The sequence below is a fragment of the Channa argus genome, chromosome 24, assembly GCF_033026475.1.
Source record: "Channa argus isolate prfri chromosome 24, Channa argus male v1.0, whole genome shotgun sequence".
NCBI classification, from domain to species: domain Eukaryota; kingdom Metazoa; phylum Chordata; class Actinopteri; order Anabantiformes; family Channidae; genus Channa; species Channa argus.
Window position 1 is genome coordinate 6,235,760 of NC_090220.1, and position 15,979 is coordinate 6,251,738.

Consider the following 15,979-nt stretch of genomic DNA (forward strand, 5'->3'; position numbering starts at 1 on the left):
GTCAATGTAAATGGTCTGCACTTATATAGCGCTTTTCTACCTATTGGCACTCATGTACAATATGTCATGTACAATAGGAGCTTCCTCACCATTCTACTCTATGTAAATTGTTAACGAGCAGTTTTGGCAGTTCACTCCAAACTGTGTATTAATCCACAGCAGGCGACATCTGTTTTTAGTTATTTTACAGTGTCCAGATCCAGTTTAGGGACATGTGTATGCATGTTGTTGTTGTTTGTTTGTTTGTTTTGTCCTTTCGGCTTATCCCATGAGTTCAGGGTCGCCACAGCGGATCATTGTCCGCATGTTGATTAGGCACATTTTTTCGCCGGATGCCCTTCCTGACGCTACCCTCCCCAATTTCTACCGGGTTTGAACCAGCACTGTACTGCTGGGGATGGGAACGGGCTGTTGGCGTTCAGTGTCTTGCCCAGAGAAACTTCGATATATAGCCGGGACTTAGCTTTCAGCCCTGTTACAAAACGTAGCAAGAACTCTGTTTTGAGTTTTGTCTTAGTTTTTTGCACTAAAACGTTCAGTTTAAATGACATCTTTTACCTCTTCTCCTCCATTAGAAAATCCAGCTTCTATCGATATGCAGGCATTTCTGTTGAACACAGTGAAACTTTTCACCTTTCACAGATGAATGTGAAAACAACGTCCTAGTTTTAAACTCTCTATCATTCTGCACTGTGAAGCTCCAACATTTAAGTGAAGGCAACATACTGTTTTGACTGGGGTGTTCTTAAGTAACAAGTTTTTATCTAACATTAGATGTAACACGATTACAAAAATAAAAACAATTTACAATCATCATGTCACTTAGAATAGCTCGTATCCAGCTTTTTAGCTGTCATAGGGATACCTGCAGACAAGTGCTGCTTTTAAATGCCACGGTGTAATCACTTTGTACACTGCCAACAATGAAAGCTATGAAGAGTGAGCCATTCAGAGCAATTACTTCTTTTCAGTGTCATCCCAAGGTGCTGAAATAAGGAATTTGTCTTGTTATTGTTTAGTGAGCAGGCACAACATATCGTCCATAATTTATTCCAGGTTCTACAATGGAACCTCTATCAGCCTTATCATAACTTTGTCATTTATTCTGTGCACTGACAATGCATGTCACGTTGCATTATTTGCCTTGGATGGGTGTGGGTGGAAAAGGCAAACAAGATTAGTTGATGCATGCACTTGTTTTTCTATGTGTGAATGGAGGTCTTCAGAAATGGTTTAGTGAGTCAGTGCCAGCACCACACCCATCAAACTCATCCTTCTGACAGAGCTGCATATCTGTAACACTTGGGGGGAAAAAATCCTCTACAGTCGCGCTGAGCTAGCTTCAAGGTGGTCCATCAGCAAGTTACTGCTGCTGCCTGAGATGGGGAGGATTTTCTTCTCACCAGGGTTTGTTAGAAAATAATCTTGGGTTTCATTTCTCATATACTTACTGTACACTAACTCTGATTAACACAGTGGCTTCTGTGGGCTCTGGGATAAATCCTGTACTGAAGAAAGGTTTTGTGGACTAGTCCAGCTCGACTGCTGTTGAATATATAAATCACTCTTAAAAATGTTAGTGCACTGTGGCCATGCTTTTCCCCCTGCATACTGAATTGAAACAATATAGAAAGAAATGTCTCAATATAGTACATGAGGCAAACCTGATATTCATCAGGCATACCATTATGACCAACTGTGCAATTTAATGCAATCCAATACGGTGGCTCTGCCAGGAATTCTACTTTTAACAATGTTATAATTTCTCAGTTTTAGTTTGGAACTGTGATAATTATCCTATGAGTTTATTATTGAGGTCAAAGTGGGTAGTGGAGTCGTACTAGTGCATTTATAAGAAGAGGTGGTTCTAATGTTTTGGCCACCTCATTCATTTTAAATGTGGTGATATGCCTGATAGATCTATGTACTTGTCATGCAGAACAATTATGGACTAAGACTTAGAAATGCATAAGTGACTTAGGCAAGATTTGTCGAGAATGCTAGAAACCACCAAACTGTGATCGTTTACTGTGGGATACTGCTTATACTGTACCAGAGATGGGAGTAAATCACACACATGCAAGTCTCAAACAAGTCTCAAGTTATTGCGGTGAGTCAAGGAAACTAGGTCGAGTCCCTGCTATAAGACAAGAAAGTCACAAGTCAAGTCTTATTAAATTCTGATGATTTACCCCAGTTTCCACTTTTAAAACTGGTAAAGGACAGTAGTTAAAACATTTTTAACAAATTTTTAAAAATAATAATTTTCCTAGCAAAGCTAGCTTATTTTCTGTCTAAAAAGATAAGTTTTGCATTTTAAAAATGTAATTTAAGAAAATATATCAATCTTTTACTTAATAAGATGTTCCATCTAATATTGAGCCAGAGTTACGAATAACAAGCTACAACAATGGTCTGCGTAACATCTTAGCAGAGGGAAACAGATGTTTTCCCCATTTCAACAATAAGAGCACTTGCACAATTTCTCAATTTAAAACTCTTAAAAAGTTACATTTGGTACATTTATTTCAGTTCATTTTCCCTGAGTGTAACTACTGTCAGTTATTATTTTAAAGAAGAGAACCTGTTGCTTCACATTTTGAAGTAGTGCTAACTGGTCTACACAATGCAGTAATATAAATGTGAATATGTGAATTGAATCAGCTGTCACCCCATTTGCCAGCGTTGTTGCTGTATGAATTTTGGTGGTGTGGGAGGTTTTCTTAGCAAACTAGCTGTTGCTCATGTTTTCATGGAAGGTCACTTTATAGCTCTCACACAGACTGTAGTAAAAATGGGTTGCACCTCAGCAGTTAACCTAGGTATGGCAGCATGTTATATTACTAAAGTTACCTAGTTACTAGTTACCTTTGGACTAACCCTAAATATAGTTCAACTGCAGGTAATGAATACCAAGTCAAATTCAAGTCTAGTTTTTTGTCACTTAGTCAAGCAAGTCTCAAGTCCTCAAAATTGCGACTTGAGTTGGATTTAAGTCATGTGACTTATATCCCTCACCTCTGACCCATACAGTACACTGATAAATATGGTTAAAACAGTACAAGTAGAGTCATTGGATTAGTTCTTTAGTCCTTAAGGCTAACACAAGATGTATAAGATTTTCCCTTTCTGGTGTTTAGGTATCTAGACGTCAGATATATTGCGCCATTGGAACATCTGTGGCACCTTTCGACCTTTAACCTCCATATTACGCCAGCTTTTATCTCTGCCTCACGGTATTACTCCTGGTTGTTGTTTGATGTTTGTTGATCAGTGCTGTTAAAGTACAGAACTGTAATGTGTTTTAAAGTACCCTGCAATATTGGAGTTTTAACTTAACAGAAGCTCAGTCAAACTTTCTGCTTATCATTACTTTTGCACATGGCCAAACTTGAATGTTTAGATACATGGAACACATTCCTTCTTCAGCTAATAACCCTTACAGATTTTCGTAGAAATGGAAGTTATTATAAGAAGTGGTAACCATCACGATGACCGAGATATGGACATGGGCATCACCTAAAGAGATAGTATCTGCAGAAAATCTTTAGACTAATATTCCATAGTACTGGTCATAAAAGTAAGCCTAGGAACATTTAATGTAGTTGTAACTTCTAAACACTGTGTACATTTTAAACATAAAGACCAGAAAATCTGCATGGAAGTAAATCACTAGATGTTGAGATAAAAACAAAAATTTTGAACTGCTGATCTAGGGAGATGCCAAATTCTTTAGCATCATATTCTGGGCACCATCAGTGTTTGGGCAAAATAAAACCATTTAATCCAAAATCCATTTAGAGGTATTTAGGATTGCTTCAGGTTAGACCAAAGACCAAGTGCTGGAACAGGTCAGCTAAAAATTTCAAATAGATTTTACAATACATAACTATAATTATAATGCAACTAATCTTTTGGCTTGGCTTTTCTTTTCTGTACAATGAAGTAAAAGCTAAATCAGGAAAACAAACTTGTAACAAAGAATCGCTTTTTTCCTGTACACTACACTGCTTAGTATAGAGTGTATATTCACTGATTATCAAAATAAACTTTTATTAGTGGATAATGAGTGGATATAATTTTCATAACTGATATGTGCCGTAACAGACATTATTAGAGTGGAAATGTTTGGGTTCTTAAAGTTTTCTCTTGTGCTCTTTCCTCTGTAGAAAAACATGACATTGAAACCCCAGGAGTGCAGAGACAACCAGGCAGGGCCACTGCACAAGAAGAAGCCTGTCAGGGTCCCTAACGGCCTGAGCCTGGAACCATACAAGAACAATCACCACCACCGGCCTTCAGATCAGGAGAACAACCCTTGCCTGGCACCCACACACGGGAAGAGGAAGAAGAAGCACCTGAACAAGAAGCAATCTATGGTGAGTTTAAAAAGAGCAGGGGAAAACAGGCAAATCATGACGTGTTTGGCTTTTTTCTGAGCTATGACATAAATGGATGCAGCCTTTGAAAATATCCTGTCCATTCAGTATAAAAGAAGGGAGAGAAAATTTGATTTTAATGTGAAATATGTAACATGTTGTCGTCAGAAAGATTTTCTATGAAATTCTAAGTCAAGCCTATGATGTCTACAGCAAGGGTTCAGGATACTGTTTTCTCTTACCCTTTTCAAGATGTTGAGAAAAATAATTTTGCAGCTTGGTTTTCTTCCTTTTGCTTCAGTGTTTACCTTGTGTTAATGCATCAAGTTTGTTGTATTAATTCTGTCTAAATGTGAACCTACAGTACTATTTTCTTTAGTTTGGGACCATTTGTACAGTTCATTGTTCCGTTCAGAGATGGAATGGGTGGACATGTTGGGTTAAATCAATGTATAGTACCAGCTTGGTGTTTTATTTTATCAATAAGATGTGGCTCCATGAAATGAAAGGTTTCGAGGTTTTCTTGCCTGCTGTTGTTTACTTGCATATTTTGCCTGCATATTTTATTATGTTACAAAATCAAGCCAGAGATTGTGTAGCCATCCAATAGGAATGTAGACGAATGAATCAAACATGTTAGTTTACATCAACCTGTAAGTTGTAAAAAGCTGGATGTGCTGCGCTTATTGCAGAAACTTGTTCAACCTAATGTGCCACAGGTTCTGGTGGGCACTGAAACAGTCACAGTCCCAAACCAGACATGACCCTACAGCTGTCATCACAGAGTTCCCATCAGCAGCTGACAGAGGAGGACAGGGATCAGTGATAGTGAGTGGTTACATGTGAATTTTTCTATTCTGTTACAGTATTTAAACTAAAGTAAACAGAGAGCTGTTAACTGAAGAAATGTAGATCCCAACACATTCCTTTAAGTTGAATGGAACAAGCTCGTGCTTTAATTATATTCAGGAGAGACTTCATATTAGTCTGTGAAACACAGATTACCAGTTAAGACTGGCCTTCTTTATACTTAATAAATCGAAAAAATAATCTATAGATAACTTGACAAAACTAATAATCGTTAGGTGCACTCCTACAATCTACTAATGGACCATGTTTAGCTGTTTTAGGTATTTTTACAAGGTTACATTCTAACACTATACTATCGTCTCAGAAAGGCAAAACTCATTTGTGAAAATAAAAAGCGGAAAACAGAAATACAGTATTAGTTGCTTTATGTTACTTGATAGATCTTATAAACTGAGCTCCAGATCAGTTGCCCTGACCTCTGAGCCACTGGTTTAAGTATAAAATTCCTGCACCTAAGTTTCAAAGCTTTTAAAACTTTAACGTATATTTTGTGTTGCAGCGAAATGAAGTCAAAATGCTGTCAGTGTGAAATATAGCTTCAAGGGCATGTGAGAGTATATCTGTGTATGACTGGACATATTTTTTGTGCGTGGCAAGGTGACAAGGTCACTAATTAATATTTATGGTACACTGATGCATTGCTGTATCTCCACCAGCAAGCACTATCTGATAAAGCACAACCTATCGTTTATACACGCAGACACACACACACACACACACACACACACACTCTAATGTAATGCTTTGCCTATTTGCTGTAGAAAGTCAGTCTTCCTCAGCTACATATTCCAGGACATGTTTGTGTGGGTCACTGCAGAAAAAGCAGACATGAGGGAAAACAAAGACACAAGCATACCCTTGATTTAAATAATCCCTTTTGACTCCACATGGGTTTAGGTGTGGTCCAGGACCTGGACACCTTGCAGTCATTGCAATGTGTCGACTACAAACTACTCTCTATACCAGAGTTTTCATGAGGCAAATATGAGGCCACCTGTCCAACAGCTAAAGCTTGGTTGAAATTGGGTCATTCAACAGGACAACAATCTAAATCTACATCTGAAAAGCAAAAACTTTGTAAAGGTCTAGTCAGAGTCCAGACCTCAACCCAATTGAATTGATTTGCTGTGCATAAGGGAATGATGTGAAAGACTAATAAAGTGATACAGGAAAGGTTGGATCTACGATCTTAATATTGGTCTTTTTTTTTTTTTTTCCTTTATGGCTTCATTTTAGTTAAATACTGCCATGCTGAATAAAAGTCATATATTGATGATGATTTTTACTTAAAAAACATGGAATTAAAACGGGGTAATTAACTGTTGCTTGAATGAATGTGAGAATGTGTTGTAGTAAATGTTGGTTTCATCTGAACCTTATATTCATTCAAGTCTTTATTTGCTTGATTGTGTGGGATGCTTTGGCCGGGGTTGTATTATGTGTATGTGCTGATCATGAGTGGTGGTTTGGCTGTTGGCAATAATGGTCCCTGAGCACAGTCTCACTCTCAGACTAACACATACATTCATGCAAGCACGCATGCAGAAAGCTCTTTCTCAGCTCCCTCACCTACTCACCCACATATGTGCTGAAAGGCAAACAAACATTCCGGCTGCATGCATTGCCATAATGTTCCACACACATCACAGGTGTCCGTGACATGATAGTGATTAAATACATGTGATTTGGCTTAGTCACCAGTGAGAGCTCTCAAAATCTTAGTGGCTCCCTTTAATCTTTGTAATTGTAAGCATGATTTTGATGATTGTTGCCCAGATGATAATTCTAACCTAATGTGTTTGGCTTTAGGAGTAGCTGAAGCGCTGACACTTACGCAGCTCCCTTTCTAAGTAATAAAATTTTGTTGTTTTTGTTAGATGCAGATAGACATATTAACCTTGGTGCCTAGTAACAGCCCAGTCTTTCATGCTTTATGACATGCATAATTAAAAAGATCGTCACCTGGGCCCTGCACCTCTCCTTTTTGTCCTCTCTGAAGAGAAACAAGCTTGTAGAGCTATCAAGCAAAGTGATTAACTTTTCTTTGGCCTCACCATAAATGAATGTTAAGGTATTGTTCTCACGCAAGGTTAGATTTTAAATGTCAGGTTTTTCTCCAGGTTTAATTCTCTTCAGTGTGGAGAGAGAGAGAGAGAACCAATTATCATCACATTTTGTTAGCTTTGACTTCAAGCATAATGGAGAAGGAATACAGTAGATAGCAGGGAGAGAATTTTCTGTTGAATAAAGCACAAGATGATTTTTTTTCCCTTTTTTTTTTTCTCCCAGCCATCCTCACAGATTGCACCAAATGTTTTCGATCTCTGGCACTGACCCAATGTACTGAACTGTGAGATATTGTAAGCTCAAGGGGGAAAAATAGAGAAATGTTTATGATCATCTCTGACATATTGCCTCACAAAAAAAAGAGCCCAAATAGAGGAACATTCAGTGGAGATGGAGGAGAGTGCAGTAGAAAGCCACAAAATATATGACTCTCTAACTCTTCTTGAATTTTATTACATCAGAGATAATCTTTTTTTTTTTTCACCCACTGGTAAGCTTTTAATTGTCACTTATAAATTCTTGCCATTTAAAATTGTCCATTGAGATTTTGAAAATATGATTTAAAGCTATCAGGGTGTAGCTATAAAAACTATTAAGGTCAAACAGGGCTCATTGCCAGCACTCTGTGTGTGTGTGTGTGTGTGTGTTTGTGTTTGAGAGATTAAATCGAGACTGAGGCTTTATGTAAAAGCAGGGGATCCCATGGGATGTAACAATTAGATTAAATGTGGTGTTTTAATGGGGTATTTGGTACTTGCTTCACACAATCACTGCAAAGACTAGTTTTAGCTTCTTATCAGAAGCTCAACCGTAAATGGAAAGACTCTCACTCAGTCCACAATTGAAGAAAAGATTTACAAATATGTAAAGATGTAACATTTGCATATATTTACTTGTTTGCTCTTCGTGTTTCCCAAGTGATATTTCTAAACAGATTTGACAGAATGAAAGGAAATTTTATATGGCACCATTAAATTATTATCCTGCCTGAATAGGTGTCAGCCCTTTAAGTAGAACATCATGGATTCATGGACCTGGCTTCACACTTGGTTACAGTATGCAGGCTGACATGTTATGTGGCAATAGGCAGAAAATCTCAAGTTTCCCACACTGATGAGTGTGTGGGTCGGGATGAGGGGTGCTGTTCTATTCTGCTCACTGATGCTGGAGTGGGGGCCGTGGCATGTGCTGTTTTGTACAGTAGCTCTAGTGAATGAAGTTGCGGGCTGTGCAGCCCATCTGCTCTCTGGCACTCCTGGGAGCTGGGGAGATGAGGGCTGGGTGGGGGCAAGCAAGGAGGGCTTGAGTTGTACCTTCCCCCTCTGATCCCCCACATATTAGTCCAACCACCTGCTTGTCTGTCTGCTGGTCCGTCTGGCTGGCTGGCAGACTGTCTGTCTGTTACTTAGACAATTGGGTGCAATGATTCTATTGAACCGGTGTCACATGTGAAGCAATAGTTGTTTGTCTGTATATGAAAATAAAAGAATCTAAAGAATGTAAAATTCAGCCGAAAAACTTAAATTCATTTGTTTTTCAAGTAAAACAACTGGGCCATATTACTTCCCTACGTCTTTGAGCTGTATGCTTAGTGAGTTTACTTTTTTTATGTGACCATAAAATGTCACCTCAAACCGATTGCTCTCCAGTTTCTCAAGTGTGAGTGACTCATGCTGTCAAACTGTGCACAGGAAGCAGAGAGAACATTGATGTAAATAAATCTAAGGTGTGTAAGAGAGAGATGAGTTGAATCCAGTGTAAGGCAGTTATTTTTAGAACAACATGTTTTGTTACTGCAAAGAAGTTGTGTAGTCTGTAAATGAAACATTGCAGACAGACAACCACCTGAAATATCACAGAAGTATTGCTTTTAAAGATGAATGTCCATACTGGGAGCTAAAGCTGGATTTGTAGTTTTATACAAAGCGCTTTTGACATAGTTACTGCCATGTGAGTAATGCACCCACAAAAAGAAAAATGGAGGCTGTATCCTGCCCCACTTATTCTGGAGTGTCTGCTAAGTTCATAGTATATCGACCTAAGTAAATTATTTACAGTGCTCGATTCTGTTTAATTTAAATACAAAATGACAAACCCATTACAAAGATATACAGTGTTCTATGTAGGGCTGACGTGACAGTATTTTACAGGTTATCTACAAAAAAGTAAAAGCCATCCAACAGTCCTCAGCTGTCCCCATTTGCCATATGGGGAATAGAGTATAGCCCTGGGGTTTGAATACATTTTCTTGAGAAGCTATTACTGGGTCAGGTAGTCAACTGGAGGGCTGTGGTCTCTGGCCTCTGGCTCGTTGAAACCTCTCACTGGTTGTATTGTCACCTCACCTGCCCGGATGGAAAAGCCCTGCTTTAGGCTGCCAAAGGCTGTATTATCATTCAGCATCAGTCTCTTGCCTAGAATGAACTTATTTTATCATGTAATGAGACCTAAAATCACCTATGGCAGATTTTCTAGCATGTTAAGATGAGTATTTGTGTGTGTAAATAATTATTCGGACTTAAGTGTAGATTTTTGTTTGGATGGGGGCAAGCTTCCATGCTTTTCAATCTGCAGGAAAAAATATAATATCATGTTCAGTACTTTAAGCTTAGCGGGTCACCCTTAATAAGCTTATCTGCTAAGCCAATAAGAGATTTGAAGAAAAGCAATGCCCTGATTGTCAGATAAGATGCTAATTCCATTATGGTGCGGGGCTCAGTTGTGGGGATGATAATTGTCGCTGTCACAGTGGTGCTTTATAGCACTGGATCAAATCAAATCCAATCATGACAGCATGTTTCTTGGTCTATGTTGTCTTGTAGTCTCTGTGTCAGTAAACATTTGGATGTAACTGTGGGCTTGACAGGCCGGCATGTAATTAGTATTTAGGACTATTTTTACATCACTGTATGGAACAGGGGAGAGGAACACATGCTTGCTTGTGTTCCAGCTATTCGTGGCCTACTCACTTCGCTTCCAGATTCTGACTGACTGAACATCTCTGATGTAGGGAATCAGCAATGGGTCGGTTGGGAAGCAAGCAGGGCTGTTTCCCTCGCCCTCCCCACCCCTGGCATAGAATATTTATCCTTACAGTGTAGGATAAATATATATATTGCCTTGGAAAATAAATCACATCAAAAAGCGTTATGCATAGGTCAGCTTCTCTACACATCCCTATATCTTTGCGCAGCTTCTGTAAACTCATTATACATCTGTGTGTGTGAGAGAGAGAAGTGTAAGTGAATTGCCACTGTAGAAATCCAGAGGTTTAATATGTAAATGTGATGTTCATTGCTTTTCTTTTTTTATACCAGCGAGCCCCCTCCTCCTCGAAGCCTTTTGACAGCACATTCACACCCTCACATTGCTTACTACACGGATCTACGCACCCTATCTGCGTGTCTTAGTGACTACTAGTGTTTACCATGTCCCCGCTGCCAACCACTTGTCTTTATCACAAACCTCTGATGTTGTTTGAGTCTGGGCCAACATGGTTTAAGTTTTTTTTCCCACTTTCTGCCTGTATTCCCTATATTCAGAAACCATTTTCTTTTGAAGTGTCACTTCCCTCTAAGCGACGAACAGGAGGAGGGAGGGGTTCGAGTGCTCGCTGACTGGTGAGTCATTTCATTGCACTTGCACAGTGAAGTTTCTGTAGCTGCTTTAGGGTGGCAGAGCAGTGAAATGAAAGACAGACAGCGTCTGCTCTCACTAGTCACTGTCCAACCTGATGCTGGTTCTTACTCTTCACAACCCTCAGTCAATTTGTGAAAAATTAAGTTGCTGCACTTTAAACCTGAGTGTCGGCCCCTTGAAGCCCAGGCCCATCTCAGCTGTCAGTCAATGCTGGGCAGTGGGCCGGAGGTGTTTGAAGAAGCTTTTATCATGGCTGTGCAGCTCCTGTCACAGGCAGACAACTCCAGCAACAGTCAGACCTGTGCCTAATCCAATCTGCTGCTTTTTACAACCGAGTCCCGTAGATGAACACTTAAGATAGTTCAAGTCCATCTAGATTTGAAAATAGTTTTTCTCTCTACTCGCTCTCTTTGTCACTAATAGAAACATAACAGTTGTGCAGTGTGGGACATGTTGAATCGTTATCCTTTTTATTGTTTTTAATTGGTGTTTTGTTTTGTTTTTCTTTCACTGAATGAAGAAAATAGTATTTTCCCTGTGTGTCAGTGTGTAGTAGGATTAGAAATTGAAATGAGTCAGATTGCAAAAACCTGCCTTTGTCTGTAAGTACGCTGGGGGGGGATGCACACATTTGCCACTTGTGTCTTGACTGCTTTGTTGCTAGTCTTGCTCTGCCCCACCATTGGGACTTCAGTGAAAGACTTAGTTATCTGGATTTTTAATGTATTCCCATGAAATTTGGTATAGCCATGATTTCCTGTGGATTTATTCTAATGGGTTTTCTGATGACCTCATTCTTATGTTAAAGCACTAATAATGTATAATGTTTGCAAAATAAGTCCATTATAATTCCAATAGGTTTGTTTGGTTATATTAGTGTTTTATTTACCATTGTTTGGGCTGTCTGCTAAAAGTTAATTTAAATCCTAATTTGAGAAGCCCTAAATGTACATTTAATTGCTGCAACTTTTAAACAATGATCTGCACATGGACATTTCAGATAGTAATTGAAAAAAGACTATAGACTATAAAAGTCAAAAAGTTTATGGCCAATATATTCAATAAACCCTCAGCAGCATATGTTTAGTATTTTATGCAAAACTTTACAACCCCTTTTGAGTGCTAAAATATATCCAGTTCCTCAAACTGCCATCATTTCCCTCAATGCTTCACTGTAGCGCACATGGATATTATCCATGACTAAGGTTTTGTTGAAAGGTATGGTCTCTCATCACAGCCAGAGCCACAGTCATCCCAATCAAGTGCACATGTGTTTTTATATTAAGTGTGGTGCTGTACAAGTATTAAAGAATTTACTCAGTTATGTCTATTTGACTTGAGTGTTTGAGTGTTGGTTGTCGAGGAACGTAAACATTAGGAGGAAAAATAAATGCTAAATCCTGCTGCTTCAGACAACACAGACTCCCACTCACTCAACAGTGAATACATATCTCGGATATTTGTTAACCACTATGTGGTTAACCATACAACAACTAGATCAATCATCCTAAAATAAGTTATGTTAGGAGTTATTATAGCCAGCAGAATGTTTTAGGAAACTGTGTTATTCTACTTGGATAATATCCAGATATTACTAGTGGAAATTTAATGAGCAGGTTTTGGGTCGGATGCAGTTTAAAGCAAACATAAAAGCAATTTAGTGAGCTCTTATTTTCTCTTACTTTTGTTGGAACGTTTTTGAAACTCACTCTACTTGATTCTTTGTCCCAGCTTGCACCTTTTTAATGAACTAAGTTTACTGGGCAGAGCCTAGTAAAATAAGTAACCTTTGTTTTCTCTCCAGTTACAAAATCAGTTCTTTAATAATTTCTGTATCTACATAGATAAAACAAGCTTTTTGATAATGATTTCATATTCTAACACATCAAATATGACAGATTTGTGGGAAATCTTTATGATATCAGAGGTGGATAGACATGAAGTCATAGACATGTCGGATAGTCTTGATCAAATATATTTTTTTGGTATCTATTTATTTTTTGCAAAGAGATTTTTGTTACTAAGATCCTATTACCTGTATATGCATGTTTATGCAATAAACTGGAAATTTACAAGAAAATCCCAAAAGACTCAATGCCCTGCAAAGAAGAGTTATAGTACTTATCTTTATTCTTGCTGCCAGGGTCTACATGCTGTCTGTTCTCCATATTCTTAAAATGTATGTAACGTCAAGAAAAAAGAGGGCACTGGAGGTGTCTGAGCATCTGTGAATAAATTGCTTTTATTTTTAGCTGAACATCTTTCTCAATTTGACACATTATTTTCTTCATTCTTTTGCACCTAGTCAAATTAACCCTGTGAAAACAGTTCGGTTTTGTCCATTTTTAAATGGCTTCCAACCAATATAACTTAAACGCCTGAGAAGTCCTAACTATGACTCCCAAACTGGAAAGTAGGAACTCATGATGAACACTTGAAGTCAGCATAAGTACTCCTTCATCATCCAGGAAATGAGAGCCAGGCTTTAATGAGTATGGCGAGCAATGGCTGCAGGGGGAGGAAGAATTTCTGAAAGCTCTTATTTGCATGTGTTGAGTCATTGCTGGAAAGTCCTTATCTCCTTATGCTTCTCATCAGATCCACATCGCCTGATGCGGTAAAAAGAAAATCAGTTTCACCCCATTCCCTTCTGCCTCATTTCCCTGCTTTTGATATCATGGTAGACCATATCTTCTTAGTAATTTGTCCATATTGGAGTTGTGTTAGTCCCAGTGAATTGTCTCTGATTTTTGATTACTCTCAGTCCACTGGTGATGTAACTTAATGTAGTTCCATGAAATTGAGTGTAATAACTGAGGATAATATTCACAGGATGTCTGCTATGCTTTGTCAGATAAGGGCACACTTGTGATTATTGTATAATTACTACGTGCCATCTCCCAGTTAATTGTCTGTACTTCCATCCTCACTTACCCTGTCATCTGACAACAGATCATGTACTAAAATCATATGGCAGACACTATACAGAGCTACAGAAAGAAGACTGGCCCTCTTGACATGGACAGACTATCATCATAATGCTCTCTGTTGATTTTAAAATGCACACAGACTCACTCACTCACTCACTCACTCACTCACTCCCTCCCTCCACAGGTGGTGGAGGAGAGATAGTTGGTTCTGTCATTCCACTAACAGCCTGCACTTTAAATTGAGCTATCAACTCTGCAGCAATAGCTGACAACGGGGTTTCGAATAAAAATAAAGTTTACTTAGGGAAATGAAAGACTTGTGTTAGTGACACACACATTTTATCCTCTACATTCATATTTCTCAACACACAAGCCAAAAATAAAACTTATAGCCCAATATGACCTGTTGACAGGCTGTTCAGTCTGACCAGAGAGAAGTGAATTCTGTGTTAGTGATTGGACTGGCCGAGTCAGCACTGTAAATTTTAACACCACAAACTTGATAGACCAATTCGATAACATCATCATAACATCACATCAAGTTATAAAAACAACAAAAGAAAGTAGCAGCAGCAACACACAAGTAGTAGTTACATGCCAAAGTAACATTGTTGGATGCAACAAAGCAGGTAGCAGGAGAGCAGGCAACTAGGCTGAAAATACTGGGAATAATGGTGCTGGATGATTAACGAGTTTCTACTGAGTATTTTTATCGTCTTAACAGGTCTTTGACGTCTTTACAACCAAACGCGTTACTTACAAAACCCTGCAGTGACAAGTTTCAGAGCTTCTACATGATGCAGTTCTGCCATGTAATGATATATACAGTATATATACAATTAGATTAGATAACAGTTTGAGGCATAAATAAAATTGATTTAATTAAAAAAAATATTTTAATAGCTCATCATGGCATCAGTAGTGACACATACTGTCAGCAGTAAAACAAATATGGTATTGAGCCAATTCTAACTCTCAAGGGCTTGACAATAACAGCCACCAAATGTGTTCTGCGGTGGTTGTTAACACAGCTACTCCCACTAGCCACATTGGCGGGATTATGTGTTATATATACATATACATTTAAAAAAATATTGTAGTCTCAAAAGCCATCTGAAATAATTGCAATGTGACACAATGACATTACCCAAACATCGTATTTAAAAGGTGTATCAAACCTGGAAATAGGCCTGTTATCATAATTACGTTATTTAAAATTTATAAACGTTAAAATTGCGGCAAGTGAAAATGTTGAGTGGCTAGGAAAACTACCAGCCACAGTGGCTTGTGGGCAAAAATGCCCTGCGTGTACATTTGATTTCAGCTTTTTTGGGATGTCTCCTCCCTGAAGACTGGATAGATAACTCTGACCCAAGCTCAATTATCAAGCACTACTTATATGAAATCTGCCACATTTTCTATTGGATTACACTACACTCAAAATGCAAACACCCAGCAACAAATTGTGAATATTCTGTTTTTTGTTCAACCTTATCATGCATTCACTAATGTTTTTGAGAAGTCACCACTATACCACCACTTGAGCTCAGACAGATCTCAAGTGGGAAGGGGAAAGGAGTTAGTGTCCCCTGACCTTAAGCTCATCCTCCACTGCTGCTGCTCTTTCATCAGACAAATCCTACATCTCAACCAGATCTGTTAGGAAACTGCTCTTAACCGGGCACAGGGGCAGGGATCCAGGACAAAAATAAGCAGGATTGATCCTCTAACCTTACAAGCCAGTGGATACAAAGGAGTAGAGCTGCAGAAGAATGTTGCAATGTACTGGCAAGCAAAAATAAATAAGTGTGTGTGTGTGTGTGTGTATATATATATATATATATATATATATATATATATATTATTGCAGTGTGTTGCACACAAAACAGGCTTTGTACTTGGTGCATACTTTTCACATGCGTGCAGTAAAATAAAACTTAAATAGTGAGATCTGTTTACTGTCGGATTTGGCCCAAATTAGCAGATGGAGACAGTTTCTCTGAGGAACCTGCGGGTACAGCCTGGCTCCATTTTCTTCTGTCCTCACCCTGTCATCTTGACAGTGCCAGCTCTTTGCCACCATAGGCTGAGGGG

At 38.6% G+C, this 15,979-nt stretch overlaps 1 protein-coding gene across 16 annotated transcripts in view; it reads left to right on the forward strand.

The window, feature by feature from the left end:
* Nucleotides 1-15,979, forward strand: part of auts2a (activator of transcription and developmental regulator AUTS2 a) — a 284,876-nt gene that overhangs the window by 64,228 nt on the left and 204,669 nt on the right. For all 16 annotated transcript variants that reach the window (XM_067494282.1, XM_067494292.1, XM_067494291.1 and 13 more), the window contains exon 3: nucleotides 4,170-4,379. In XM_067494282.1, coding sequence (XP_067350383.1) covers nucleotides 4,170-4,379 — 210 coding nt within the window. The remainder of the gene's footprint in view (nucleotides 1-4,169; nucleotides 4,380-15,979) is intronic.